At 37.4% G+C, this 24,481-nt stretch overlaps 1 protein-coding gene across 5 annotated transcripts in view; it reads left to right on the top strand.

Moving 5' to 3' along the window:
- TJP2 (tight junction protein 2) overlaps window positions 1-24,481 on the top strand; it is an 86,014-nt gene that overhangs the window by 18,081 nt on the left and 43,452 nt on the right. The window contains exon 2 of one of the 5 annotated variants that reach the window (XM_083352533.1): window positions 4,015-4,126. The exons of 2 other annotated variants lie outside the window; for them this stretch is intronic. Coding sequence is in view for 1 of the 3 variants with exons in the window: in XM_083352530.1 (XP_083208656.1) it covers window positions 11,863-11,883 (21 nt within the window). In the remaining 2 variants the exon portion in view is untranslated. Of the gene's footprint in view, window positions 1-4,014; window positions 4,127-11,453; window positions 11,467-11,841; window positions 11,884-24,481 lie in introns of those variants that run through there. 2 more of the 5 variants (XM_083352534.1, XM_083352530.1) reach the window with 2 other exon arrangements.

The raw sequence follows: 24,481 nt of genomic DNA on the forward strand, positions 1-24,481 counted from the left end.
TACATCTCAAAATGATTTGTTGGTTATACTTTTCTCTTTGAAATGAGGTCATCTGTGCTTTAAGGGTGGTTGTAGCATGTTCAGTTCAGACTTTTGCACACCCAGCATTTTGCTTCAGGGTACAATACTGTGTGTCTATTCTAAAATAGAGTAAATGGATAAATCAGTGTCAAATGCAATGTAACTCTCTTGTTGACCAATTGTTATATACAGGCAGGATCTTCACCCTGTACAATAAAATATATACTCATAGAGCCGTACAGAATTTTAGAACAAAATGGAGGTCCTTTTTCTTTTGAAATATCCCTGTCTGATTGAATATTTCCTTAAAATGAAAGATTCTTGGATTGGGAAGGGCAACAGATTGGAAAAATATTGTCTACCCAGAAATGGTTGTAATTTAGCAACTTCTGAAAGATTGTTGTTGAAGATAAAGAAAAGTTGAAAATTTTAAACTTCAGCTGTTCTCATATATAGGTTTTGATTTGTTTTGGCTTGCTTATCTGACTTCATTTAAAACATACTTTGCGGTCTCTCTTCTGCAGACTGTTTTAAAAATGTGCCTATAATAGCTTCATATGGTTTTGAGAAACAGAGCGTGGAAAATTTCTGTGGCCTGTTTCTCTTTGACATATATTTATATCCCTCCCTTTTCCCATCCTGGAGCTCAGAGCAGCCCACTGGTGCCATAGAACAGTTTCCTTGTCAGTTCTTCACTGCCTTTAGTTCAGGGGTATCCAAGCTTGGCAACTTTAAGACATGTGGACTTCAACTCCCAGAATTCCCCAGCCAGCATGGTCCAGCAAAGGTTGGACACCCTTGCTTTAATTGATATATGGCAAATTATTGGGGCTTAATCAGAAATTCAGTAGGTTCTCTTTCCCCATTTTGAGATTCAGATATAAAATATCTTTATTAACTGAGTTTCAGGTTATCCCTATTCAGGAAATCCCTATTCCTTAGCTGCATTGTTCCTTCCCAAACTATTCTTAAAATAGGGATTTCAGAAAAAAGTACACAAGCAGGATAAGAAATTTAAAGCTTCATGTGTTTGTATAGGTTAGCTGTAGACTTGTATATAAAGTTCAATACCCAATGGGCAAACTTGCAGATGAATTGATAGTCCTCCTGAAAGATGTTGAGGCAGTCTTAGATATGAGGTAGGCCATAAATGTATTTTATTTCTTAACATTTAATTAACCTTGGAGCAGCACATAGGTAGTGTGATCGGAACAGCACAAATATCTTTGTAAAAGATGTGTTGCTAATTTTAATCTCTTTTTAGTACCTGGGGGGGGGACAGTTGAAAATTAATAGAGGGTAAGTTCGTCACTGAAGGACTCACTGGAGAAGAGCCTAATGCTGGGAAAGGTTGAGGGCAAGAGAAGAAGGGGACGACAGAGAATGAGGTGGCTGGATGGAGTCACTGACGCAGTAGGCGTGAGCTTAAATGGACTCCAGAAGATGGTAGAGGACAGGAAGGCCTGGAGGAACGTTGTCTATGGGGTCGCAATGGGTCAGACACGACTTCACAACTAACAACAACAAGTTCGTTAAGCCTAGCTGAACTTATTTGTAGTCTTGATTTGTCCAAACAAAGCAAAGCCAAAAATTGCACTTCTTGAAATCAGGTTCATGGACATTGAAAGATTGCAGACTTGGAGAGTCTGGTGTATAAATGTATAAAAGGTGTGTAGGCTGTAATTTATCTGGCATTGTTAGCTTGGGGTGGAAACTAAATGCAGCCTAGTAAATAAAACAGATACAAATGGTGACAATATCACCATGGTTTTGATTTGTAAATTAAAGATTACAATAAGTAATTTATTAGAGGGATGTATGTATTTGTACAGGGTTTTCATAATTACATAAGGGTGGAAAGTTCCTGGTTAACAAGTGCAGTCCAGTTCTGTTTAGGGTGTGGTGGGAAAGGATCAGAGTCATCCAGCTGGTTGTTCATCACAAAGCTATGAATAAGCAAGGTTGCTAGAAGATGAATTACCCTTTTAATGGCACTTTATGGAATAAGTCGATGGATAGAGGAAAAAACAGCCACAGAGAAAGAAAGAGAGAAGCTACAAAGTAGGTTTGGAATTAATTAAAAGTTGAGCTTAATTGACATAGCTCTCCAGGAAATGCCTGTTGGTAAGAAGCTGAGGACAAATGGTTAGTGGGCTTGGAACTGACTGAAATCATTATATATGACTGGCTTGAATAAAGAAATTATGCTTAAGAGAGCTTGCAAAGTACCTGGTTGAACAAATAGCTGGGAATTGAGTTCTTTTTGAACCAAATTCATTTCTAGAACTTGTTTTCCAGATGAAAATTTGTTCCAGAGCATATGAAGTAGGAGCTCACACATTCCTTTGTTTAATCTCTTGCAAAGTGCTGACCAACTTTTTCAAGTACTAGGCACAACTGCATAATGACATTGATTTGTAAAAAAAAAAAAATCCAAAATGTCACAAGATTTCAGCAATGTCACTTGCACAATTTCATGTAATAATGGCAAGTGTGCAGGATTTTGGCTTTTCTCTGTAATCTTGCAAGTTCCGACATGTAAAATCTTGTGAAATGTGGTAGGCTTGCAATATTTTGCTCATTAAAAGGATTACATAGTGTTTAATTTATTGACAGTTCTGAAGATACTATCTAGAGGTATCCTGCTTGCTACATTGCTGTTCCATCTTCCATCACAGCATGGCTACGTAAATCTTCTATTGAAGGGTTGTATAAGCTAAGACTTAGTTTCAAGACTGAGAATTATAAAACAGAATGCATGGAAATCCTGAAGCTACCCATCGACAATTAGCACCTAAACAGGATGGCCAGCAGTCCAATGTATCTATTCAGATTTCTCCAATGCAGGTGGTCCTCAACTTATAACCATAACTGATCCCAAAATTTCTGTTGCTAAGCAAGATGGTTGTTAAATGAGTTTTGTCCCATTTGATGATCTTTCTTGCCATGATTGTTAAATGAATGTGGCTTCCCCATTGATTTTGCCTGTCAGAAGGTTGCAAAAGGTGATAACATGGTCCTGGGGCACTGCAACTGTCATAAATACATGCCAGTTGCCAACCATTTGAATTTTGATTATGTGATCATGGTTGTAAGTCGAGGACTACCTGTAACATTATAAGCATAAATGCTTCTCAAAATATAAAATTGGATCAATAACTAGATTTGAGCTTATGCAAATCTGTATTATCTTCTTAGTACTGCATTTCCTTCCTTCCTTCCTTCCTTCCTTCCTTCCTTCCTTCCTTCCTTCCTTCCTTTTTTGAATTTATTTGAATTTTAAAGATAACATGTATAAATGTATATGTGGATTCAAGCCTTATTCTTTCAGTATACCAACAGGTGGCAATGATTAGAAACATTATGACTTCCTGTAATTTTATCATGTCGTGCTTCTTGACAAAATGAATCTGATGTTAGCTACTCCTACTCCAGGACATTTCAAACATTGAATTCAGACATTAGCTGAATTCATATATTACACAAAGCTACGATTTTTCAGACTTGATTTCTTGAGGAATTCACTGTTCTTTTTGGAGTGTTTTAAGGCCAGTGTATTATGCACAAACAATAAAGGCTTGATTCATAGTATTTGTTAAGCCACAATGGATGGATTCTCACATTATGCTGCACTTAAAAAACCCTGAATTGTAGCCTAGCACAATATGTAAGCCTAATTATTGTTTCACAGGAATTCATAGATATGAAGCCAGTGTATCAGAAGATTTGGTTCTAACTGGCATATTTATGTTGATGCATTGATTTTTTTAATTGTAGTATAAATGTGTGCCATTACCATGTATACTATTAAACTTCTGTCAAAGAGATCTGTCAAAAAAGAGAAATGTTTTCTATGCTAATTTGATAGGCAGAACTGTGCCCTCCACAACATAATTTAAAAGTAATACAAATCTTCAGTTTTTAATATTTCAAGCTTGACCTTGATTAATTCCATTGACAATTTACACTGTTCTTCTATTTTTATTAATTTAGAGACCAGACATCAATATACCCATCTCCTTGTGATTGGGAGTGTAGCTGTAACTTGGACCCAAGGCACTTTACAGGAAGTGCATTAAGAAGACTGAAGTCAGATCTTCCCCAGGTACTTGTTAATACATTCACAGGGTTAGTTCCAATCAACAGCCTGAAACAATAAAGACAGATGTAATTCTACAGCAGGGGTGTCAAACTGCCGGCCCGCCGGCCGGACAAGTCATCCGGAAGCTGCACCTACCCCATTGCCAGCAATGGCAAAACAATCTTGATACTTCTCGCGACGTCACGTGACATCGCAAGTTTGACATGTCTGTTCTACAGTTATTATTCCAGGGTCCTTTTGATTGTAAAAAATGCTCTAGGGAATTTACATTAGTACAGTGATGGCGAACCTTTTAGAAACCAAACTGCAACCCAAAACCCACTTATGTATTGTCAGGTGCCAGGTGGGCGCGGCCCATTGAGTGGGTGTGGCCCATTGGGTGGGCGTGGCTGAGGTGGTAACTGCAGACTAGGTGGGACTAAAAAGTTCAACCAATCAACTCCAACTTTGCAAGATTTTTTTTCCCCGCGAGGTTGAAGTTGATTGATTGAACCTTTTTTTTTCTTGCACATGGCAGCGGAGGCCTAAAGGGAAAAGGTTTTATAAAACCCACCTGAAGGCCTAGGACTGGGGTGGCAGCATGTGTGCCCACAGAGAGGGCTCTGCGTGCCACCAGTGGCACCCATGCCATAGGTTTGCCACCACAGCAGTATATCATATAGTCTTGACAAACCATATCATAATATAATACTCTGTGTACACAATGAAGCAAATGCTTTAAAGGGTTTAAGAAAGATAATATTTTTATCTTGAAGGCAAGAAAGTGTAGAGGAGTCTACTTTGGCAACAAAATCTAAAGGTTGGTTCTAGCAGACCAAACGAAAATTCTTTAGCAGAAGCATTTTCCTATTTAAACAAAATCAAAGTAAAACTATTTCTGAAGTTCTTATCTAAGGTACTTCTAAAGAGCAGCTTGGTTTTCTGTGCATTTAATTTTATATATTAAAAAAGTAGAATGATGTATGATGGCCTTAGTTATACTCCTGAAGATGATTTGCAGTATAAATTTTCCTTTTTGTAGAGAAAAAAGAGTATAGGGAGATGGCAATAGATAACTACAATGAATATAAGAAATTCTAAGGTGATAGTATTGAAATCCAAAAATGCTATTCTGTACAGTTAGTCCTTGACTTACAACAACATTTGAGCCCCAAATTTCCTTTGCTATGCAAGACAGTTGTTAAATGAGTTTGACCTATTTTCCAACCTTTCATGCCACAGTTAAGTGAATTACCACCGTTGTTAAATTAGTAACATGGTGGTTAAGTGAATCTGGCTTCTGCCAGTGGCTTTGCTTGTCAGAAGGTCGTAAAAGATGATCACATGACCAGGGACATTGTAACCATCATAAATTCATGCCAGTTGCCAAGTATCTAAATTTTGATTGCATGTCCATGGGGGTGTTATAACGTTCATAAGTGTGAAAATGGTCATAAATCACTTTTTTCAGTGCTGTTGTAACTTCGAATGGTCACTAAATGAATGGTTATAGAATCTGTATAGAATCCCATTTAATTCATTAGGATTCAGTGTACATATGGCCTCCATGGAGAAAAATGCATGGTACCAGTGGGGAACCTGTGGTTTCCTAGAAGTTGCTGATTTATAAATCCTAGCAGCTAAGCCAGCATGGCAAATTCTGGGGCACTCATAATGCTTCACATGAAGATTCTGCCAGGAATTACTTTTCCCATGTTGCATCTTTCGCTGTCATCCTGTTTGCAGTTACTCAAATTATCATGGTTACTTTTGTTTGCCTCTGTTATCTTTAATAAATATATTGAGGCAGAATTGAGGTTTTAACACTGGTCTTCCAGTATGCATGGCTGCATTAAATATTTCCAGTGGGAAAGACAGATTGGTAGTGACAGATAACTTAGTTTTACTGAATTCTCTGTTACAGATGAATCTGGCAGCCACTGAAAAGATTTCTTTCTCTTGATTAAACTCTCTTGAAAGTGAACATTTTAATCAATGTCATGTGCTGTATCTTTTCCTTTGAAAACATCTTTGAGAATAGGCCTAATGTTTTTGGAAATTTATACCAAAGAACTGAATTTGTTTTAAGTATCACTAAAAATAAGAAACTGTGGAGAAAAAAATGTAGAAAAGTATGTATTTGAAGCAAAAAAGTCATCTTGAAGTAGATTTATACTCATCAATTGTATTTTGAATTAAGCTGATACATATTCAAGACCTGTGACTTGAAGTAATGTAAACTGTTATTTGTAAATTGAGAGCCAGAGTTTGAAACAGGTGTTACTTTCCTTTTGTTAGCTTTAACGGTGGTCTGCATCTCCATTGATTCTACATATGGCTAATGCTAGGCCACGAATAGTAGGGACGCGGTGGCTCAGTGGGTTAGGACGCTGAGCTTGTCGATCAGATGATCGGCAGTTTGGCGGGTCGAATCCTGAGTGCCGCGTAACAGAGTGAGCGCCTGTTACTTGTCCCAGCTTCTGCCAACCTAGCAGTTTGAAAGTACGTAAAACTGCAAGTAGAAAAATAGGGACCACTACAGTGGGAAGGTAACAGCGTTCCGTGCGCCTTTGGTGTCTAGTCATGCCGGCCACATGACCACGGAGACGTCCTCGGACAAGCGCTGGCTGTTCGGCTTTGAAACGGAGATGAGCACCGGCCCCTAGAGTTGGAAATGACTAGCACGCATGTGCGGGGGAACCTTTACCTTACCTTTAGGCCAAGAATCCTCTAAACACATATTCTATTCAGTATGGAGATCATGGAGTTAGTAACTGGGACCAAATCATGGCCTGATATCCTGAGAATGAGTACACACAAGTTTTTGCTATAGGAAAATAATAATAATAATAATAATAATAATAATAATAATAATAATAATAATAATAATAATAATAATAATAATAATGTGGATTTTAGAGGAGAATAATTGACTCCTCCTCTTCCTTCTCCTCCTCCTCCTCATAATATTGAATTATTTGTGCATGCTTTTAAATTTCTGCTCATTGAAAAAAAATCTATTTCAAATCAGTGGAGTAAAACTTAAACTGAAGAGAAATACAAAGAGAAGCAATCCTAAGACATTAAGTAAACATTCTGGATCGTATTATATGGCCTTTACACTGTTTTATCATCCCATAAAATGCAGAATTCACTGATTGGTTTTTAGAATGAATTGCAAAGTTCACATCTCATTGGCAGTTTGTAATTCATTGATGCTGCTGTCTTCCTAAGTATGTTGTAACAATAGTTTGCTTGTAAGCTGCTTTGGGTACAAAATGTTTTCAAATACAGTGCAACACAAAACTGAGAACACGGGGGAGATGTTTCTCTCAAATCAAATTGATTGAGCGATAAATCTGCTCTGCCCTAAAAATGGATATTTGCAATATGGAATGAGTAGTTTCATCTCTTTATTGTAGGGTGAGGGGTTTTTTTTGGAAATGTTTAAAAATGAACTCTTTCTATTCTGTCTCACCTGGGCCATTTTTATGTGCAAAACTTCAGAAACAAAGGAATTATTCTTTTAAAAGTTTCAGTTATTTAAATAATTGGCAACAGTTAGTTGTTTTTCAAAGAAATTTATATTTTGGTTTTGTATTATGATTTTTTCTTCTGAATTCATTGCCATCTTCAAAAATGCAGGTCTTGTAACTCTTACTTTAATTTTATTAAATTATATTTTTCAAGTTTATTAAAAATTTCAATTGCAACTACCGGTATAAAAAATGAAAACTGTTAAAAAAGGGGCTAAGCCATCCCTCAAGAGAGACAGTAATATGCAATCAACTTAATTCTCAGTCACAAGGTCATAAATTCATTTCTGTTGAAAGAGTTAGCATTGGGTACAAATAAGGTTTACTCATTGTCTGGGTTCTTTGGAAAGAGAACTCATGAAATAATTTTAGAACAGCAATCCCTAACTTTCTTTATCCCTTGTCGGCTCTTCTTCTTTGCCATTCTTGGTTTAAACCAAGGTTTACATGTTATGCTAAACCATATGTTTTATCTATGATAATTTTAAGGCTATGTGTATGAGCTCAGAGAGAACTATATAGTAGGGGGGAAAAACCTGTTCATTCAGAAAAGGGGAAGAACAAAACGCAGATAATGACATCATTTCACTTGCTTCTAGTGGACTAAATCTCAGTTCAAAAGACTATGGGGTTGTGACTCAAGTGACCTCAAAAGCCTACTCTTTAGTTGCAACATTTTGTTTTAAAACAGCCTTTTGCAACCTGGAATTCCCACAGCTTTCATTCTTACTGGCTGAAAATTTTGTGAGCTAGTCTTACTGCATCAAGATAGTGCCAGTGTGAAAAAGGTTGCTCAAATGGATGGTAAATGGAATATTTTTTATTTATTTATTTTAATTCCATTTATATCCCGCCCTTCTCTGAAGACTCAGGGCGGCTTACAAACTTAGCAGTAATCTGCATCTTATATGTTTAGCTTTTTCTATACCCCATAATGGTTAAAGCAACATTTTGTCTCTGCACCTGAAACAATACTGAGCATATAATGTTATTGTTATATTGATAAGCAAAGCAAAATATATCATTTTCATCCTGTCTACCAACTTTTCATTTTTATTGATTAGAATTACCTAGGAATGTAACTGTGACTATGATGCAAATCAGGAACAACTTCGGAAAAACCTGTGCAACATTTATTTACTTCATACAGTATTTTGTTGTTTAAAAAACATGCAGTGCTTCTCAAACACTGTGTTACTTCGGCCAGAACAGAATCTTTTTTTTTTCTTATTGAGCACTTGAGTAAGATCATAGTTTTGCCTGGTTTCTATCTCTGAAAATAAACAAGGTACTGACTTTGCAAACTGATTATTATACTGGAAACATCTGAAATATCATTACACTAGGCAGGCCATCGTACTTTTCCTTGGGGATTATTTTGCACTTCCTTCTATAAATTGTTGCTGAGGAGGTTTGCTATATGGCCACACCATTCTAGGAGCACCCACTACTCCTCAGAGAGCTCTAATCCCTACATGAGCTTCAATTACTGTTTCCTGCATTTAGAGCACTACTATTTAGTTTATGTATTTAGGGACGCGGTGGCTCAGTGGGTTAGGACGCTGAGCTTGTCGATCAGAAGATCGGCAGTTTGGCGGGTCGAATCCCAAGTGCCGCGTAACCAACCTAGCAGTTCGAAAGCATGAAAAAATGCAAGTAGGAAAATAGGGACCACTAAGGTAACAGCGTTCCGTGCGCCTTTGGTGTCTAGTCATGCCGGCCACATGACCACGGAGACGTTCTCGGACAAACCCTGGCTCTTCGGCTTTGAAACGGAGATGAGCACCGGCCCCTAGAGTCGGAAACGACTAGCACGCATGTGCGGGGGAACCTTTACCTTTACCTTACCTATTATTTAGTTTGTCTTCTCCATATTATTCATAGTTGTTTTTTTTATTTTTTGCTGTCCAGAGGAGTGGGGAGATGATGCGGAGAAATAAAAAAAACTAACATTTTGTTTCTTGTGCCACTTTTATTATTGGAAGTACATGTTGTTGCTGCCACTTCTGGTTTTAGGACTTGAAATGTAAAAAGCTTTAATTCTTGTTCATAGCTCAGATTTCAGAAACCTACATAGCACTTTATTGAAGATTCAGTGCAGGAAAAAAAAGTTTAAAAATGCAACAGTATAATATACACAATAAATACAACATCTTGGTATAGGCAGTCCTCAACTTACGATCACAATTGAGCCCAAAATTTCTGTTGCTAAGTGAGACATTTGTTAAGTGAATGTTGCCCCATTTTATGACTTTTCTTGCCACAGTTATTAAGTGAATCAAGTTGATAAGCTAGTAACCTGGTTGTTAAGCGAATCTGGCTTTCCCACTGACTTTGCTTGTCAGAAAGTCAGAAAAGGTGATCACATGATCCTGGGACACAGCAGAAGTCATAAATATGAACCAGTTGCCAAGCATCTGAATTTTGATCACATGATCATGGGAATGCTGCAAAGGGCATAACTATGAAAAAACAGTTGCACATTTTTACTGCCATTGTAACTTTAAACTGTCACTAAACGAACTGTTGTAAGTGAAGGACTACCGTATATGATGTGGCACATGACAATATAAAAACAAATAAGAATCATAATAAAATTGAGGCAAAAGAGCACCAGGTCCTTTTTTGCCCTACCATGGTGACTGACTGATGGTTCCCAACTTTTAAGGAGGGAAGGGGCTGATTTCTGAAATGAGCTAATCAAGATTCATTCAAAAATTTCTGGTTTATGGCATCTGTCATTTTATCATTACAGGCTGGTGATTTTTATACCACCAGTTTAGACTAATGACATTCATATCTGATGGAAAGTGATAGGGTGGAGCTTAGTCACTGAAAAATTAGAGATGCTATTCCCAACCTCTCCAAGAATTTCTCTGTTCAGAACTTTTTCTTTTTCCTTGACAGTCTTGTCTTTTTCACCTTCCAACCCAGGATTTGTGGGTCACTTTCTGTTTCCCAGGCCCAGTTTATCCCGGATTTGTGAAATAATTACTCAATAGAAGTCCCAGATTTGTCTCCGTGTGCCTTTTGAATCCTAGGGACTGCCTGGGCAAGTCCCTGCAGTTTTTTTTTTTGGCAGTTCCCAGATTTAGACATGAAATTTCAAGCAACTCCATAGGGAAGCCCTGGTCCTCAAACAATGATTAGAATTGGGTTTTCCTTCCAAATGACTTGAAACGCAGGCTTGCAGGCCCGAGGCTGGACCTGAAGAAATGCAGCCCTACAGATTTTCCTCATGTCCAGCATCAATGCACAGCATTAAAGGCCTACTCAAGCGCATAGGAATTAGTTTGTTCTGACTCCTTTCGTCCTTCTTCTCTGAAACGGGTTCTTCCACGCTTCTAATCGAGTTGTTTTACGCAGCAGCTTAATTTCTTCATAAAATCCACACACACACATCCCAGTTTGTGTGCGTGTGTGTATGCGCGTACTTGCGCGCTTCTTTTTTTGTACTTTCCGTAATTTTCGTACTTTCTCCCCCCCCCCCGCCTTGGAAACGGAAGCGTTGGTCGAACTGAGGCACTGAGTGGCTCCCGCGATTCCTCCCTCGCATCATGTGAGGCGTCAAGCGAACAATTAATGCCCTGCCGGCGCCCGCCCCTCAACTTCCAAGAGGGAAGACGAAATGTTGCAATGGGAGCAGCGCAGGCTTCCATCGGGAGCGAACCAATTGGTCCAGGAGGGGGGAGGGAGCAGGTCTGTATTAGCATCCAACATCCATTTCCTTTCCCGGTTTTATCCTTCGCTGCTGTTCTCGGTGTTCTCGGTAGCCTGTTTCACTCGCCTATGCTGGATAGCGAACCGGGCTTAAAGTCGGCGCCACAGGTGCGGGCGTTTTTTGGGGGGGAACCCCTCTCGGCTCGGAATGGTAGCGGCGTTATTAAAGAGTGTTGCTTTGGTGAGGTGGTTGAGCTTAGCAAAAGGGAACGGGCTGGATATTCCGGCCGGGCGGCTTCTTGGATTTGTTAGGAGGATGGGATAAGGACTTCGGAGGCCAGAAGAGGAAGTTTTTTTTTTTTTTTGCTTCCCAAACAGTCCGAAACTTTTTTCGGGGTTTAAGGAAGCCAAGAGTAGCTCCGGAATAGCAAGGCGCCCGCCGCTTTCTGAGTGTGAAAATCGGGAGAAGTGGGACGGCTGAAGTTTCCCCGTAGCGGTTTCCTTCAAGGGACAGCCTTAGAGATGCCGGTGAGAAGGAGCGATCGCTATCCGCCTGCTCGGGCGATGTTTTCACCGTGGTTTAGGGTAAGTTTTTTTAAGCATCCTCGCCTTCCCCGTTTCCTTCCGATGTCCCATCCATCCTCTTCTTCGCCAGCTTCAAGAGTTGAATTCAAACAACCCATCTGAGTCCGTTGCAAATGGACCCACCCGGAGCTTCCTTGGCTGCAAATGAAATTTACGTGTTTTTTTTAGTTATTGCAAAGAGTGGAGGATGTTAGGTGGCTGACGTGCGGCTTTTGATTTGATACAGTGCAGTCTATATTATCTGTGATAGGTCTACAGTGCAAGAGGGATAGTTGAGTGTTTTATGTTGTAGAGTGGCAGCTGTGTACCAGCACCAGCGTAGTTTATCTTTTGCTGGTAGTGCAAACATCCTTTTCTTTGCCCATGATTTAGTTAATTGTTCTCAAGGTAGACCAGGGTGCTGTTCATTTGGCACAATTGAGTGCCCTCAAGACTAGGAGTCGCATTGGCTCCAGACCTGATGATTCGGAGGAGGTGTAATTCAAACCTTAGAAGGGCCCCAGGTAATAAAAGGCTGGAACAGAGGGTGGTTTTGAAGGTGACACTAAGACTGCATGCTTTAAACTGTGATGAAGTAGGCAAGCAATGGTCAAACTTCATTTAAAGGGACAAAGCTAAAAAGCAACTGAACAAGTTAGTGCAATACCTGCATCTATAAATGCAAACATGGGGATGGGGGGAAAATTTGGCTGAGATTTATGTCAAACAGGAGACCAAGCCAACTAAATTATTTTATGCCTTGCCCCTTGTATGAACCCAATTGTAGTCTATGGTTTAGCAAGTTGTGCTAGCCTATCCAGTTTTGTTTTGGTGTTTTTTTAAAAAAAATATGGTTAACCGTACTATGGCTTAATGTAGTGTGCAGACATGGTCACAGTGAAAGTGTTGCAGTAGACATTTGAAACTACAATATATGTTCATTTTCTGTAAAACTACTGCAGTGAAGATAGAGATAGGAGTATTAGATAAAATCTGAGGCGTGGTTTACTTCTTAATTTAGAAGATCAATTTTTTATAAGTTCTGTAATATTTTCAGCATGAGGAATGAATCACAAATTTGTCCAGGGAGCCTATGTAGTGAAATTATAACTTACTGTGATACACAGATTAATAGAATATTGGGAATAAAGGACAATCCTGAAACCATTTCTCAATTCCCTTAATTCATCCTTAGAATATTTTTATGACTCCCATTTTATAACTGCAATAAAATTGCAGAAGTGATTTTTTTCGAAGAAAATGTTCAGGTATTGTTTTGACTAATTTAACTAGTTGTAGAAATGCTGATGCTTTTTGAAAAATAAAAGAGCCTGGTGTGGAAATAAATAAATCATCATTTTAAGTTAAGGATAGACTAACTAGGAAACTAAGTTTTAATAAAACATATGCGTTCTTTTTAAGCAACAAATTATTTTGTGGCATTTGATATTTACCTAAGAATGTATCTGTACAATTCTTATATTTGTACAATTTCTCATTATGGAATAATGCATAAAATAGAGTAAATGCTATCCACCAAGGCACAATAATACACAAAAGTCAGGCCAGATCTACACGAGACTCTTAATTATTTTTTGAAAGTTGTAATCTATCACCTACTTTTTTTAAGTTAAAACAGATATAGAAAACATGCATTTTTATCAGCTGGAATTTTGAATTATGTTTTAGTATTATCTGATCATCTTAAAAGATTTGTTAATTTTCACTGCTGCTAATTGGAAGCCAATATGCACTTATTAATTTTATTCAAATATTATTACATATTCAGTGCAGATGGTCAGAAGATGCATAAGTTATTATTCTGCTAGCAGAAATGAACTTGCTACTTCTCATTTTCCCTATATTTATTTGTCATATTTAGGAACCACCCATCTCCCTCACACAGTCACTCTGGGCGGTGAGAGTGACTAATAGTAATTAGTAAAATACTAAGCTTGAAAACAAAAATATGTTTGACCTGCTGTTTGTTCTCTCTCTCTTCCTCCCTCCCTCCCTCTTTCACACACACACACACACACACACACACACACACACACACACACAGAGAGAGAGAGAGAGAGAGAGAGAGAGAGAGAGAGAGAGAGAGAGAGAGAGAGAATAGAATTCTGTGCAGTTCATACTCTTTAATAGTACACCGAGAAAGGGAGGAATAGGCATTATTTTTTAAAATTTCATTTATTATAATTTGCCCACTAATTGAGTTATCCTTTTCCTGAGATGGCTATATCTCAGTCTCTCAATGGAGACAATTTCTATGAATTAATGTAAGACACAGGAAAGTCAAATACTACATGTTGCTTCAGCACAATAATTTGCAACCTTATCAAGGTGTAATAGATTTTAAAACATAAGAGTCTTTATAAACATGTAACATGGATGTGGAAAGTTCAGGTACCATATTCCTTGTTGCTGGTTTAAAGAATACCAATGAAACCAGTCCAGCAAAGTCTGTGAAACATAGCTCTCCCCAGCAGTGTTAAAAACAACTTACAAGAACCACACACAGATATTGTCTACTAGTCATCCAAATGTTGCTGAATTGAAAGTAATACCAACAAGATCAGAAGGGCTGTGATTTGTGGCTTGCAGTGTGGAAGAGCATTGCAGAAAGAAGGGTTGGGGAGAAAAAATTTCTAAGGATTGGTGTCTGGGACAGCCACAGGCTTTCTGAAGTAGGACAAGGTCTGAGAGTGGTACAGTTGTTTTCCTGGCTTATTATCGCAATAAGGCTGGGGAAGAGATAAGTACAGTGGGAAAAGAGAAACAAACAACAAAGTAATCCAACATTTGAATGAGGCCTTGGAGCAGTTCAATAGCTCTGCTTGTTTCCTGACTAATGCAAAATCTCGTTACATTTTCTAAAGACTTTTTTTTAATGTATCCAGCAAGTTATGACAGTGTCTGTAAACATCTGCCTCCTGGACTGAGAGTTCACATGCTCTTGTCTCAACTAACAATTGCAGGGCAAAGAGATTACATTGTACCGTACAATAGACAAAGAAGTCAGTGTCTGAGGGGGGAAAGAAATCTCACAATAAAGTGAAGAGGCTTCTTTGAGATGCTATCATTTTTCTCTTTTCAGTTAAATGGCTTAACCCGCTTTTCTTTCTCATTTTAACACACACATAACAAATGCTGTTTCTCTTTCCCTACCATCCTCTGCCTCCCTGTTAATTTGTTAATTCAGGTAGACATTATTATTCCCTTTTCTGCAAGCAGAATATACCATGTTACATTTTGGAAATGATTGCTGTAGTTATGTGAATTATAGGTAAATTCAAATTGTGAGTGTAAGCATTGTGTATAAGGCCTTCTAGGAATAACATCTGCTGGTTGGAAGGGAGAAATCTCTAAATTGTCTAATCCGCATTTTTCAAAGTGTTACATTTCAATTTGTGGGTTATGTATAAGTTACTGGGGTGATTATTGTACTAACTAGTAAGTTGAAATCGGAGAACATGCAGGAATGGAGACAGGAATGCATAAGAATTAATGTGGTTGATGGGAAGCATGTAACAGCATTATTGTAAGGGAAATTTGTTGCAGTTTGATCTGATAAATAAGGGCAGTCCTTGACTTGCAACCACAATGGAGAATTTCCATTGCCAAGCAAGGCGGCAATTTTTTGGAATCCCAGATTAGCATAACTTTCCTCCTACAATATCAACAAGTTGTGTGTTCATGCAACTATATGTGTATAGTTTGTGGTTTTTTGTCTTTATCTTTTTCTATTCATATTTTTCCTGTTTTGATTTTCTGTTGTTGATTTATTTATGTAAACATCTGTATAGATGCCCATCATAAAACCAAACTCTGGGCAGTTTACAAACCAGGAAAACGAACAATATATACAACAAAAAGAATAAAGCCAAAAATAGATCTGGTACCTCAACTACACTTTGCTATTTCTGTATAGTAAATAAATATATTAAAAATTCACATACATTTCCCTTAATACAATACCATAACATGGCTTTTAAAGAAGTTCACTATAGAGATATGAAATAATTTTCTCTAAACTGATATGGCAAGACTGAGAGACAGTCTTCAAAAATAGTTCATCAGCAGGTTATAACCTATACCATTGCTAGAGTAAGTTACACACACAATTAACACCTATTATGTTTCTTTCAAGATTAAGGAAGCAAAGATTAAAAATGCCTTTATACAGCAAATGCTAAAAGAGAGTTTTAGTTCAGTTATTGGTACAACATATGCCAAAAAATGGAAGAAAGCTGACACACAGTAAACAGCCCCTTTTATTGAGAAAGCCTCCAGCCACAACTGTCAAAAATCATTTTAAGGCAGGAAACACATGACAACAGGAATTAATATTGCTTTTTAAAAAATATGTAGCTTAAATGCCAGGAAATGCCTGAAAATCTGGGCACAATCTTTATTTCCATATTTGTGTAACTACAATAAAAATATTATTAACTTAGGCTATGACAAAGTAAAAAACATCAGTATATCTTTCATATTCTCACAAGAACATTGCAATATTAAATTTTTAGCATATCTATAATGAAGACCTACTCTTACACTAATTATATAGCTCATATAAGACGTTTTATCTCAAGGCTCAATCTAAGAAGTTGCTAACGCAAAACACTGAAAATAACCACTGTGTAGGTTAGTGAACTTCTTTAAAAGCCATTCAAGGTGCTGGTGATGACCTATAAAGCCCTACATGGCTTGGGTCCGGGATATCTGAGGGAACACCTGCTGCCGGCATCAAGTTCCCTTCGTCCAGTGCGCTCCCACAGGGAGGGTCTTCTCAGGGTGCCACCGGTAAGAGATTGCCGGCGGACGACACCCAGGGATAGGGCCTTCTCAGTGGGGGCGCCTGCCCTTTGGAACCAGCTGCCAGTGGAGCTGAGGACCGCCCCCGACCTCTGTTCATTCCGCCGGGACCTGAAGACCTGGCTCTTCGAGCTCTCTGGCCCAGGCTGAGGATTAATCTTATTTTAACTGGGGTTTTATTTATACAGGGACAAATATAATTTCTTTTTAAACTTGTTTTTAACTTTTGTATCTTGGTTTTTAATTACCCTGTAAACCGCCCTGAGTCCTTCGGGAAAGGGCAGTATATAAATGTAATAAAATAAATAAATAAATAAATAAATGTTATGGTATTGTATTAAGGGAAATGTATGTGAATTTTTAATATATTTATTTACTATACAGAAATAGCAAAGTGTAATTGAAGTACCAGATCTTTTTATTTTTGGCTTTATTCTTTTTGTTGTATATATTGTTCATTTTCCTGGTTTGTAAGCTGCCCAGAGTTTGGTTTTATGATGGGCATCTATACAGATGTTTACATAAATAAATCAACAACAGAAAATCAAAACAGGGAAAATATGAATAGAAAAAGATAAAGACAAAAAAACACAAACTATACACATATAGTTGCATGAACACACAACTTGTTGATATTGTAGGAGGAGAGTTGTGTTAATCTGGATTCCAAAAAAATGAGGAGCACCTTTTCTGATTTACAGATTTTATTAAAATGTATCATTAGCTCATAAGTCCTAATGTTTTTTAATAAAATCTGTTACTTGAAAAAGATGCTACTAGGTCCCTTATGGTTTTGTATTTTGCTTAAATGTAAACATATGCTAAATAAAATACTACTACATCCCTGTAACAGGGATATTCAAATAATGTTCAGGAGAACCTGATGTAAAAACAAAAATTGAAGATAGGCAATTTTCTATCACTAGATCTTTGTCTCCTTATTTTAACAAATGAGTTAAAAAAGTTTAAAAACCCCATTCCATCATAGCAATTTTAAAAAGCTCAGTTTTAAGCATGGCATTAAACTTGATCACATGAACTAGTATTGATCAGTCTATCTACTATATCTTTTATTCATTTTGCATGATAATTTTTATTAAGGATTACATTATGCAGATAAAACTAATACAAATTACAAAAGATACAAAATATAAAAAGATTTTTTTTAGAAAAATGAAAAGTGCAGAAAAAAGAAAGAAGAAACCTCCCCATTGGCAGCTCATGGCAAGCACAGTTAATATTAATAACTTAATGATCATCTATTAAAATACAACCAACCATCTCATCATCCCTTATCCAACCTCATTTTCTGTAAACAAGTGTTAAAGCCTCATCTTAATTAGCAAAGCCCACTAAGGGTTATCAGAAATAACAATGTAATTATTACAAACTATATCTCATATAGTTTATCCTTTTTATATTTATATCTCATTTTCTTATTTAAACAAATGCCTCCATCTCATCTCTTTAAACAAAACCTTTAAAATATTGTCATCTTGTCCTAGTCAACATAAATCCATTAAATATTACCAGAAATAGCAATCAAGCTATTTTAACCTTGATCAAATTAACCAACTTTATATTCTTTCCCTGCCTCACAGCAGTTTTCAGTCTCCTTGGATAACATCCAAGTGTGTGTTTTCTTTTCATACTCTCTTTGTCTCTTCTCACAAAAGTGATGACAATTTTAACAAGCCTCTTTGGAAAAACCAGTATATAGAGGTCATTTGGATAATTTTTCATATTCTCACTGTTTCTGCTCATAAAATTATTGACAATTTTATCAGGCTCCTTTTGTGAAACCAATATAAAAAAGGTGATCCATGTAACTCCTCTTCTGGTTCAGTATTTGTATATCTTTTTTAATTGTTAAATCATCCAGTTTCATTTGTATACTCAACAGGTCATCTTTTTGTATACTATATTCACTATTTAAGCTTTTTCCATCTCCCTCTTATACACAATCCTTTTAAAATTCACATTTAAATCAATTTCAGCTTTATTGGATGGAACTTGCTCCTATTTCTTAATTTATATATACTAGCAGATATCTTTAAAATTATTTTTTGAGCTCAATAGTCATAGATCTCTCTTAATGGATCCTTTGAGTCATTTATTTCCATTTGGTGCCCTCCCCCGGGGTTTAAATGTACAAAGTTGTTTCCCACAGGAAGGATTCTTATAATTAATTTCAAGGTCTTAATCCAAGTCCACTTGGACCCTTAATCTGTTTAAAATTTTATAAAACCAACACAATAACCATTATTTTACTTGTATATTAATATATACGGTATATATAAAATAAACTCAAAATTTCTTTCAATTGGCGAAAACTCCCCCAGTGAATATGGTAAAACTTGTGGGTTTGAAGTTTCTCAATCTTTAAAAAGCAGCCAAAAAAAGGTAAAATCCAAAGTGATTAAAAAGTGAGGTTCAGTCAAAACTTAATTCTGTAAAAAATTCATTGACAGCTATGAGTTTGGTGGAATCCTGCAACTCTCAGTTGTTTACAAGCTAATTGCAAAAAGCTATCTAGAAAAAATATAAAGCTGTCTGGAGTATGTATGGGCCATCTCAAGATCTCTTCCTCTGGAGAAATTTTGCTGTTACAGATCCAACATCCAGCCACCTTTTTTAAGCTATAATATCTCCTGCTCAATGTTAGACGTCAGTTTGCCATTTCCTGCCTTACTTTCCTTAGCTTTCCATTTATCAATAAATAACTGATTCATAAACAAGATGTACAATCAATCCAAAATTGTAAAGTCGGAGTGGCAGTATCTTTCCATCATAAAAAAGAGATTTTTGTCTGTATTCAATAAATACATAGTTTACTCATATAAAGATAATGCTTGGTATATAATTTAGAAGCACATTTCTTTAAACCATTCTTCCTAAAACCTCTTTTTTATTTAAAAAGTTTTACAATACATTTTGACTTTAATCCCCCCCTCCCCCACCCCTATCTAGCCCTCCCTATCCCTCTCCCCCATTCCCTCCTCCCCCCCCCGACTTCCCAGAGCTAAATACAGGGTATAAAATCGAAAAACAGACATAAGCACCCCTATGTTATCAACAATAAACTATTAATTCTATCTCCCTCTAGCTCATATAAAATGAATACAAACAATATTAATATTACAAATAAAGTAAAAAATAAGAGGAAAACAGAAAAAGAGCTTTACTCAGAACAGATTTTCTTAATCCCAGTCCTTATTCATATTAATTTCAAAAAAAAAAACAAAAGAAAAAAAACTTTTACCTACTATTTACATTCTTCCACCTTTCTCTAATTTCTAAACAAATTCTGTTACGCGCCAAAAGCGCCTATCTCTGTTAACCTTAATAATCTCCAACCAAACTAAACTATGATCAAAAATAGTTCTTGCATATATCACGCCAAATGTCTCGCAGTTCCAAATCATCCTTGAGTTCAAATAAAAAGAGTAAAAAAAAGGTTTAGGCAGTCTCTAAGACAACTTGTTGTTAATTAGGAGCTTGCGTACCCATTCTTAGTTCAACACATACTTTTAGTCCATAACCCTAATATACTTTTCTAGCATGCAAATAACATCAATCTTAAATTATGTTAAATATTAAAAAAAACTTTCTTTCTCCTCTATGATAAATTTAATCCATTGACATTCTAATTTAAAAATTTAATCAGCAATCTTGACGTCCCAAAGCTTTTGGAGCATGTCTGTCATGACCCCCATAACTTCTTTGGACCGCGCCCCTTCCACAGCTTCACTGTAAGTGCGCTTTGGAGATTCCATAACTTTCTGCTGGTCTTGCTCTCATCTCGCTCTTCTTAGGGCGGCACGCGTCATCCTCTGGCCTCCTGCAACAACCGATGAGACTGTAACTTGATCCCCTCCAACGCCATTGTCCTCTGTCAGTCTATCTGCAGCATCTTGAAGCTTTCCCTCGCCGTATCCCTTTACAGCTTCCAAAAATGATAGGGGGGTTGCTTTTAACACATTGCAGTAAAAATCACGTGCCTGGGCCACAGTAACCAGACGATGTCTTTTACCTTCGTGCGTCACCACCAGTCCAACTGGAATCTCCCATCTAAACTTAATATCACATTTCTTAAGTTCCTGTACTAGAAATGCAAAATCTTTCCTTCTCCTTAAAATCTTCGGAGGAATCTCTTTTAAAACCAAGACTTCTTGCTCAGCCACTACCAATTTAGTATCATAAGCAGCTTGAATGACTTCATCTCTAATTACTCTCTTTGTAAAATAGACCACCACATCTCTGGGTAACTTCCTCTGTCTTGCAATCCATGAATTTACACAAAAAATTTTGTCCATATTTCCCTCAATTTCAGATGCTGGCTGGCCCAATACCCCTTCCAGAGCCTCAGAAATCAGCTGCTTTAAATCTTCTTTACAATTCTCCTTTAAACCCCTGATTCTAATAGCATACTGCATCTGATGATACTGAACAAGACTCAATTCTCCGTCCATTTTATCCCTTATATTTTCATTTTCTAATACCTTTGCTTCTAATATAGAGTTCTTTTGACTGAGATCCTTCACTTTTACATCCAGCTGTTGCACACATTCAGCTACAGATTCAATCATAGACAACATGTCCACCCTCATTGCTCTAAACTTCTCTTCCATCTTCTTCTCCAGTTTCTCCATTTTCTCCTCCATTTTCTCCTCCAGCTTTTTCAACTTTTCATCCATCATGTCAGACATCAATTGTGAATGCTTTCCAAGAGCATCTTGTAAATCCTTAAGCGTCAATGCCGGAGGAGGTGCAGGAGGAAGCAAAGCTTGCAATGAGGTCTGTTGCACCAGGGAAGACCCCGCACTCCGAAGAACTTTAGAAGTTTTAGCCGCCATCTTCCCCCACTTTCACTTATTGCGCACTTTCACTTTAAAGCTATAAAATCCATTGAGCTAGAGAGTAAAGATAAGAGTCCACATCACCTTGACCTCCTGTACCGCTCTGCCTGCATCTTGACAATCAAAAGTATTTCCTTTTGGTAGGGGTGGTTGCTAACGCCTGGCTCTGCTCCATAAATCCTGGAGCAGGGGCGCTGCGCAGCTCGGAGCAACCCAGGCTTCGGGGGGGCTCAATCCTTCAGCCGCCCAAACTCTCAGCTCAGGCGGCCCTGGAGAGCTCAACCCCTACCTGGGGCCTCACCCCTCCTCTTCTCCCGAGGAGGGGGCTTCAAATCCATCTAAACAGCTGATCGGCGCTGTTTACGATGGAAAAACACAGCTGTGGAGCGGGCAGCCCGAAAACGGCTGTCTTCGGCGTCGCGTCGCCACCGGAAGTCTTCCTAAAACCTCTTTTATAATACATGGATATTGCATGAAAACAGGACAACAGTGAGACAAGCCCACATGATAAGTATAAGTGAACTCTTTATCATTTTACACTCTCAGTAGAATTGAGGGCACAGCTAACCCATGTTAAATGTTTTTTCAATAATCCAGTACATTGCCACAAACGCTTAGAAAAGAAGGTAGTATAAAATATAAAAAAATAATACGAAAAATATTTTATTGAATTAATTTCATCTTCAGATCTGTAGCAACATATTTAATCTTTTAAGACTTTCATCATTAAATTGTATATATAAGATACAGGTAGTCCTTGACTTAACAGTTCATTTAGTGACTGAAGTTACAATGGCACTGAAAAATGTGACCCTGACCGTTTTTCAGTTACAACCTTTGTAGCATCCCCATGATCATGTGATCAAAATTCAGATGCTTGGCAACTGGTTCATACTAATGACCATTGCTGTGTCCCAAGGTCGTGTCATCACCTTTTGCAACCTTTTGACAAGCAAAGTCAATGGGGAAGCCAGATTAACTTAACAACTGGGTTACTAACTTATCAACTGCAGTGATTCATTTAACAACTGTGGCAAGAAAGATTGTAAAATGGGGCAAAATTCACTTAACAAATGTCTCACTTAACAACAGAAAAATTAGGCTGTATTGTAATTGCAAGTCAAGGACTACCTGTATTTCAACATTTGTCTTCAACAGTTTTACAACTGGTTTCTTCTGTCATCCTGCAGGAGAAGCTTAACTCCTTGTAATTACATGGAGAGGACTATTGTTTTTGGAAGTGATTTTCCATTTTTTTTCCAATTTCTTAGTCCAGGGCAGAGGTCCCCAACCTTTTGGGCAGCAGGGACTGGTTCCGCAGAGAAAGGTTTTTCCATGGATCAGAGAGTGCATGGTTTTGTATGCTGCCTGCATCCCACAGATGGGGCTTTGCTTGTTTGTGCAGCCCGAATGCTGGCATGCTGTGGCCTGGTACTGGTCCGTGGATCGGGGGTTGGAGACCCCTGGTCTAGGGACCAGAGATAGTGTCTGGTCCAAAATCATTAAACTGCTTTCCACGTCTAAAGGAAGATTACAACTAGGTCTCCATTTTCCTAGTCCAACACCTTGAAGAACTACAGCAAACTGGTTCAATTGACATCTACCTTAATATTCCGAAAATGTAACCTAGCCACACTGTCTCTGTCATTTCAGTTTAAACCTTCCCAGTTCAAGTAAATTTGAAAGTAAATTAGTAAATATTTACTAATATTTAGCTGTCTTTAGGCATTCCTAGGAATGTCTGCTCTAGTTAGAATGTTCTTAGATCTTTTGGGTTTCATTTTATGAAACACCACTATTTGATAATCACAGAAATGGACAAATATAACTGTTGTGGTCACTTTTTACAGTTGCAGTTGTCCTGTATTGACAACTTTAAAGAATTTATAACTTTGCCAGAAACAAAAGACACAACAGTCCTTTTACTTCTCTCATATAATATTTATAGTAAATGTTCTTTCCTGGCTCCCTTGCAGAGCGGTGATTGGACATTGTAAGACTAGCTGGAAATACTTCATTAAAAATATATAATGGTTCAGTATAATATTGCTGGTACGTCATTGGTTTCTACTAAGGTTCTATACTTGTGAAATCCTGAATTCCCATCCTGTTGCTTACTTATTACAATAAGCATAGGAACTTTCCCTAGAACTTTTTCTAATGCCTGAAGTTCTGACATAATGAAGTTGCGAAGCTGCTTTTAATTTTAGGGGCTTCTCTGTTTTATTCTAATTTGTCTGTTTTCTTATTTTTTTTCTTCTTCAATTTTTATATTGTTTAGTTGAAAAATGCCTTGAGACTTAACTACCATATAAAATTAGAAATAAATGCAATAAAAATAAATGCCACGAACTCCCCAAATCCAGAGCTCCATGTGAAACACATCTCAGGTGCCTCCTAATCTCAAAACTAGTGTTGGCTAAAAATCCATTGACTCAAAAAAATGGGAAGAATTTGAACTCTGGAGCTTAAGTCTTTATATAGACATTGACTTCCATGTCTGCAGCAGGCATATCTTCTGTGTGTATACAATTAATTGTTGCCTGCAAAAAAGAAATCATCGATCTAGCTGAGTCATAGCTGTGAAGCTACTGCTAAGTAACTTGTTTTTGAATAAGGGGTTAGTAACCAGAGAACAGAGGTTTATAACTATGCCTACCTAAAGCCTGATGGGTATCACCTTAGCTGCCTGGCCTTATTTTTTTCTTCTTTTCATTATATGTATAAAAATATGTATAAAATATATAAAAATATAAAAATAGGACACTGGTTTGTTGCAAAATGAAGAAACAGCTTCTAGTATCTCTGGGCCCCATGTAGACCTCATAGGCATGTAGTAAATAAAAGGACTGACGGACTTTCTGCCCACTTCCCCAGCCTCCAGTGACAAAGATAAGCTGGTGTAAAGAGTACATTTTAAAGGACTTAAGAGACAT

This window comes from Vipera ursinii (genome assembly GCF_947247035.1).
Source record: "Vipera ursinii genome assembly, chromosome: 2".
Taxonomy (NCBI): domain Eukaryota; kingdom Metazoa; phylum Chordata; class Lepidosauria; order Squamata; family Viperidae; genus Vipera; species Vipera ursinii.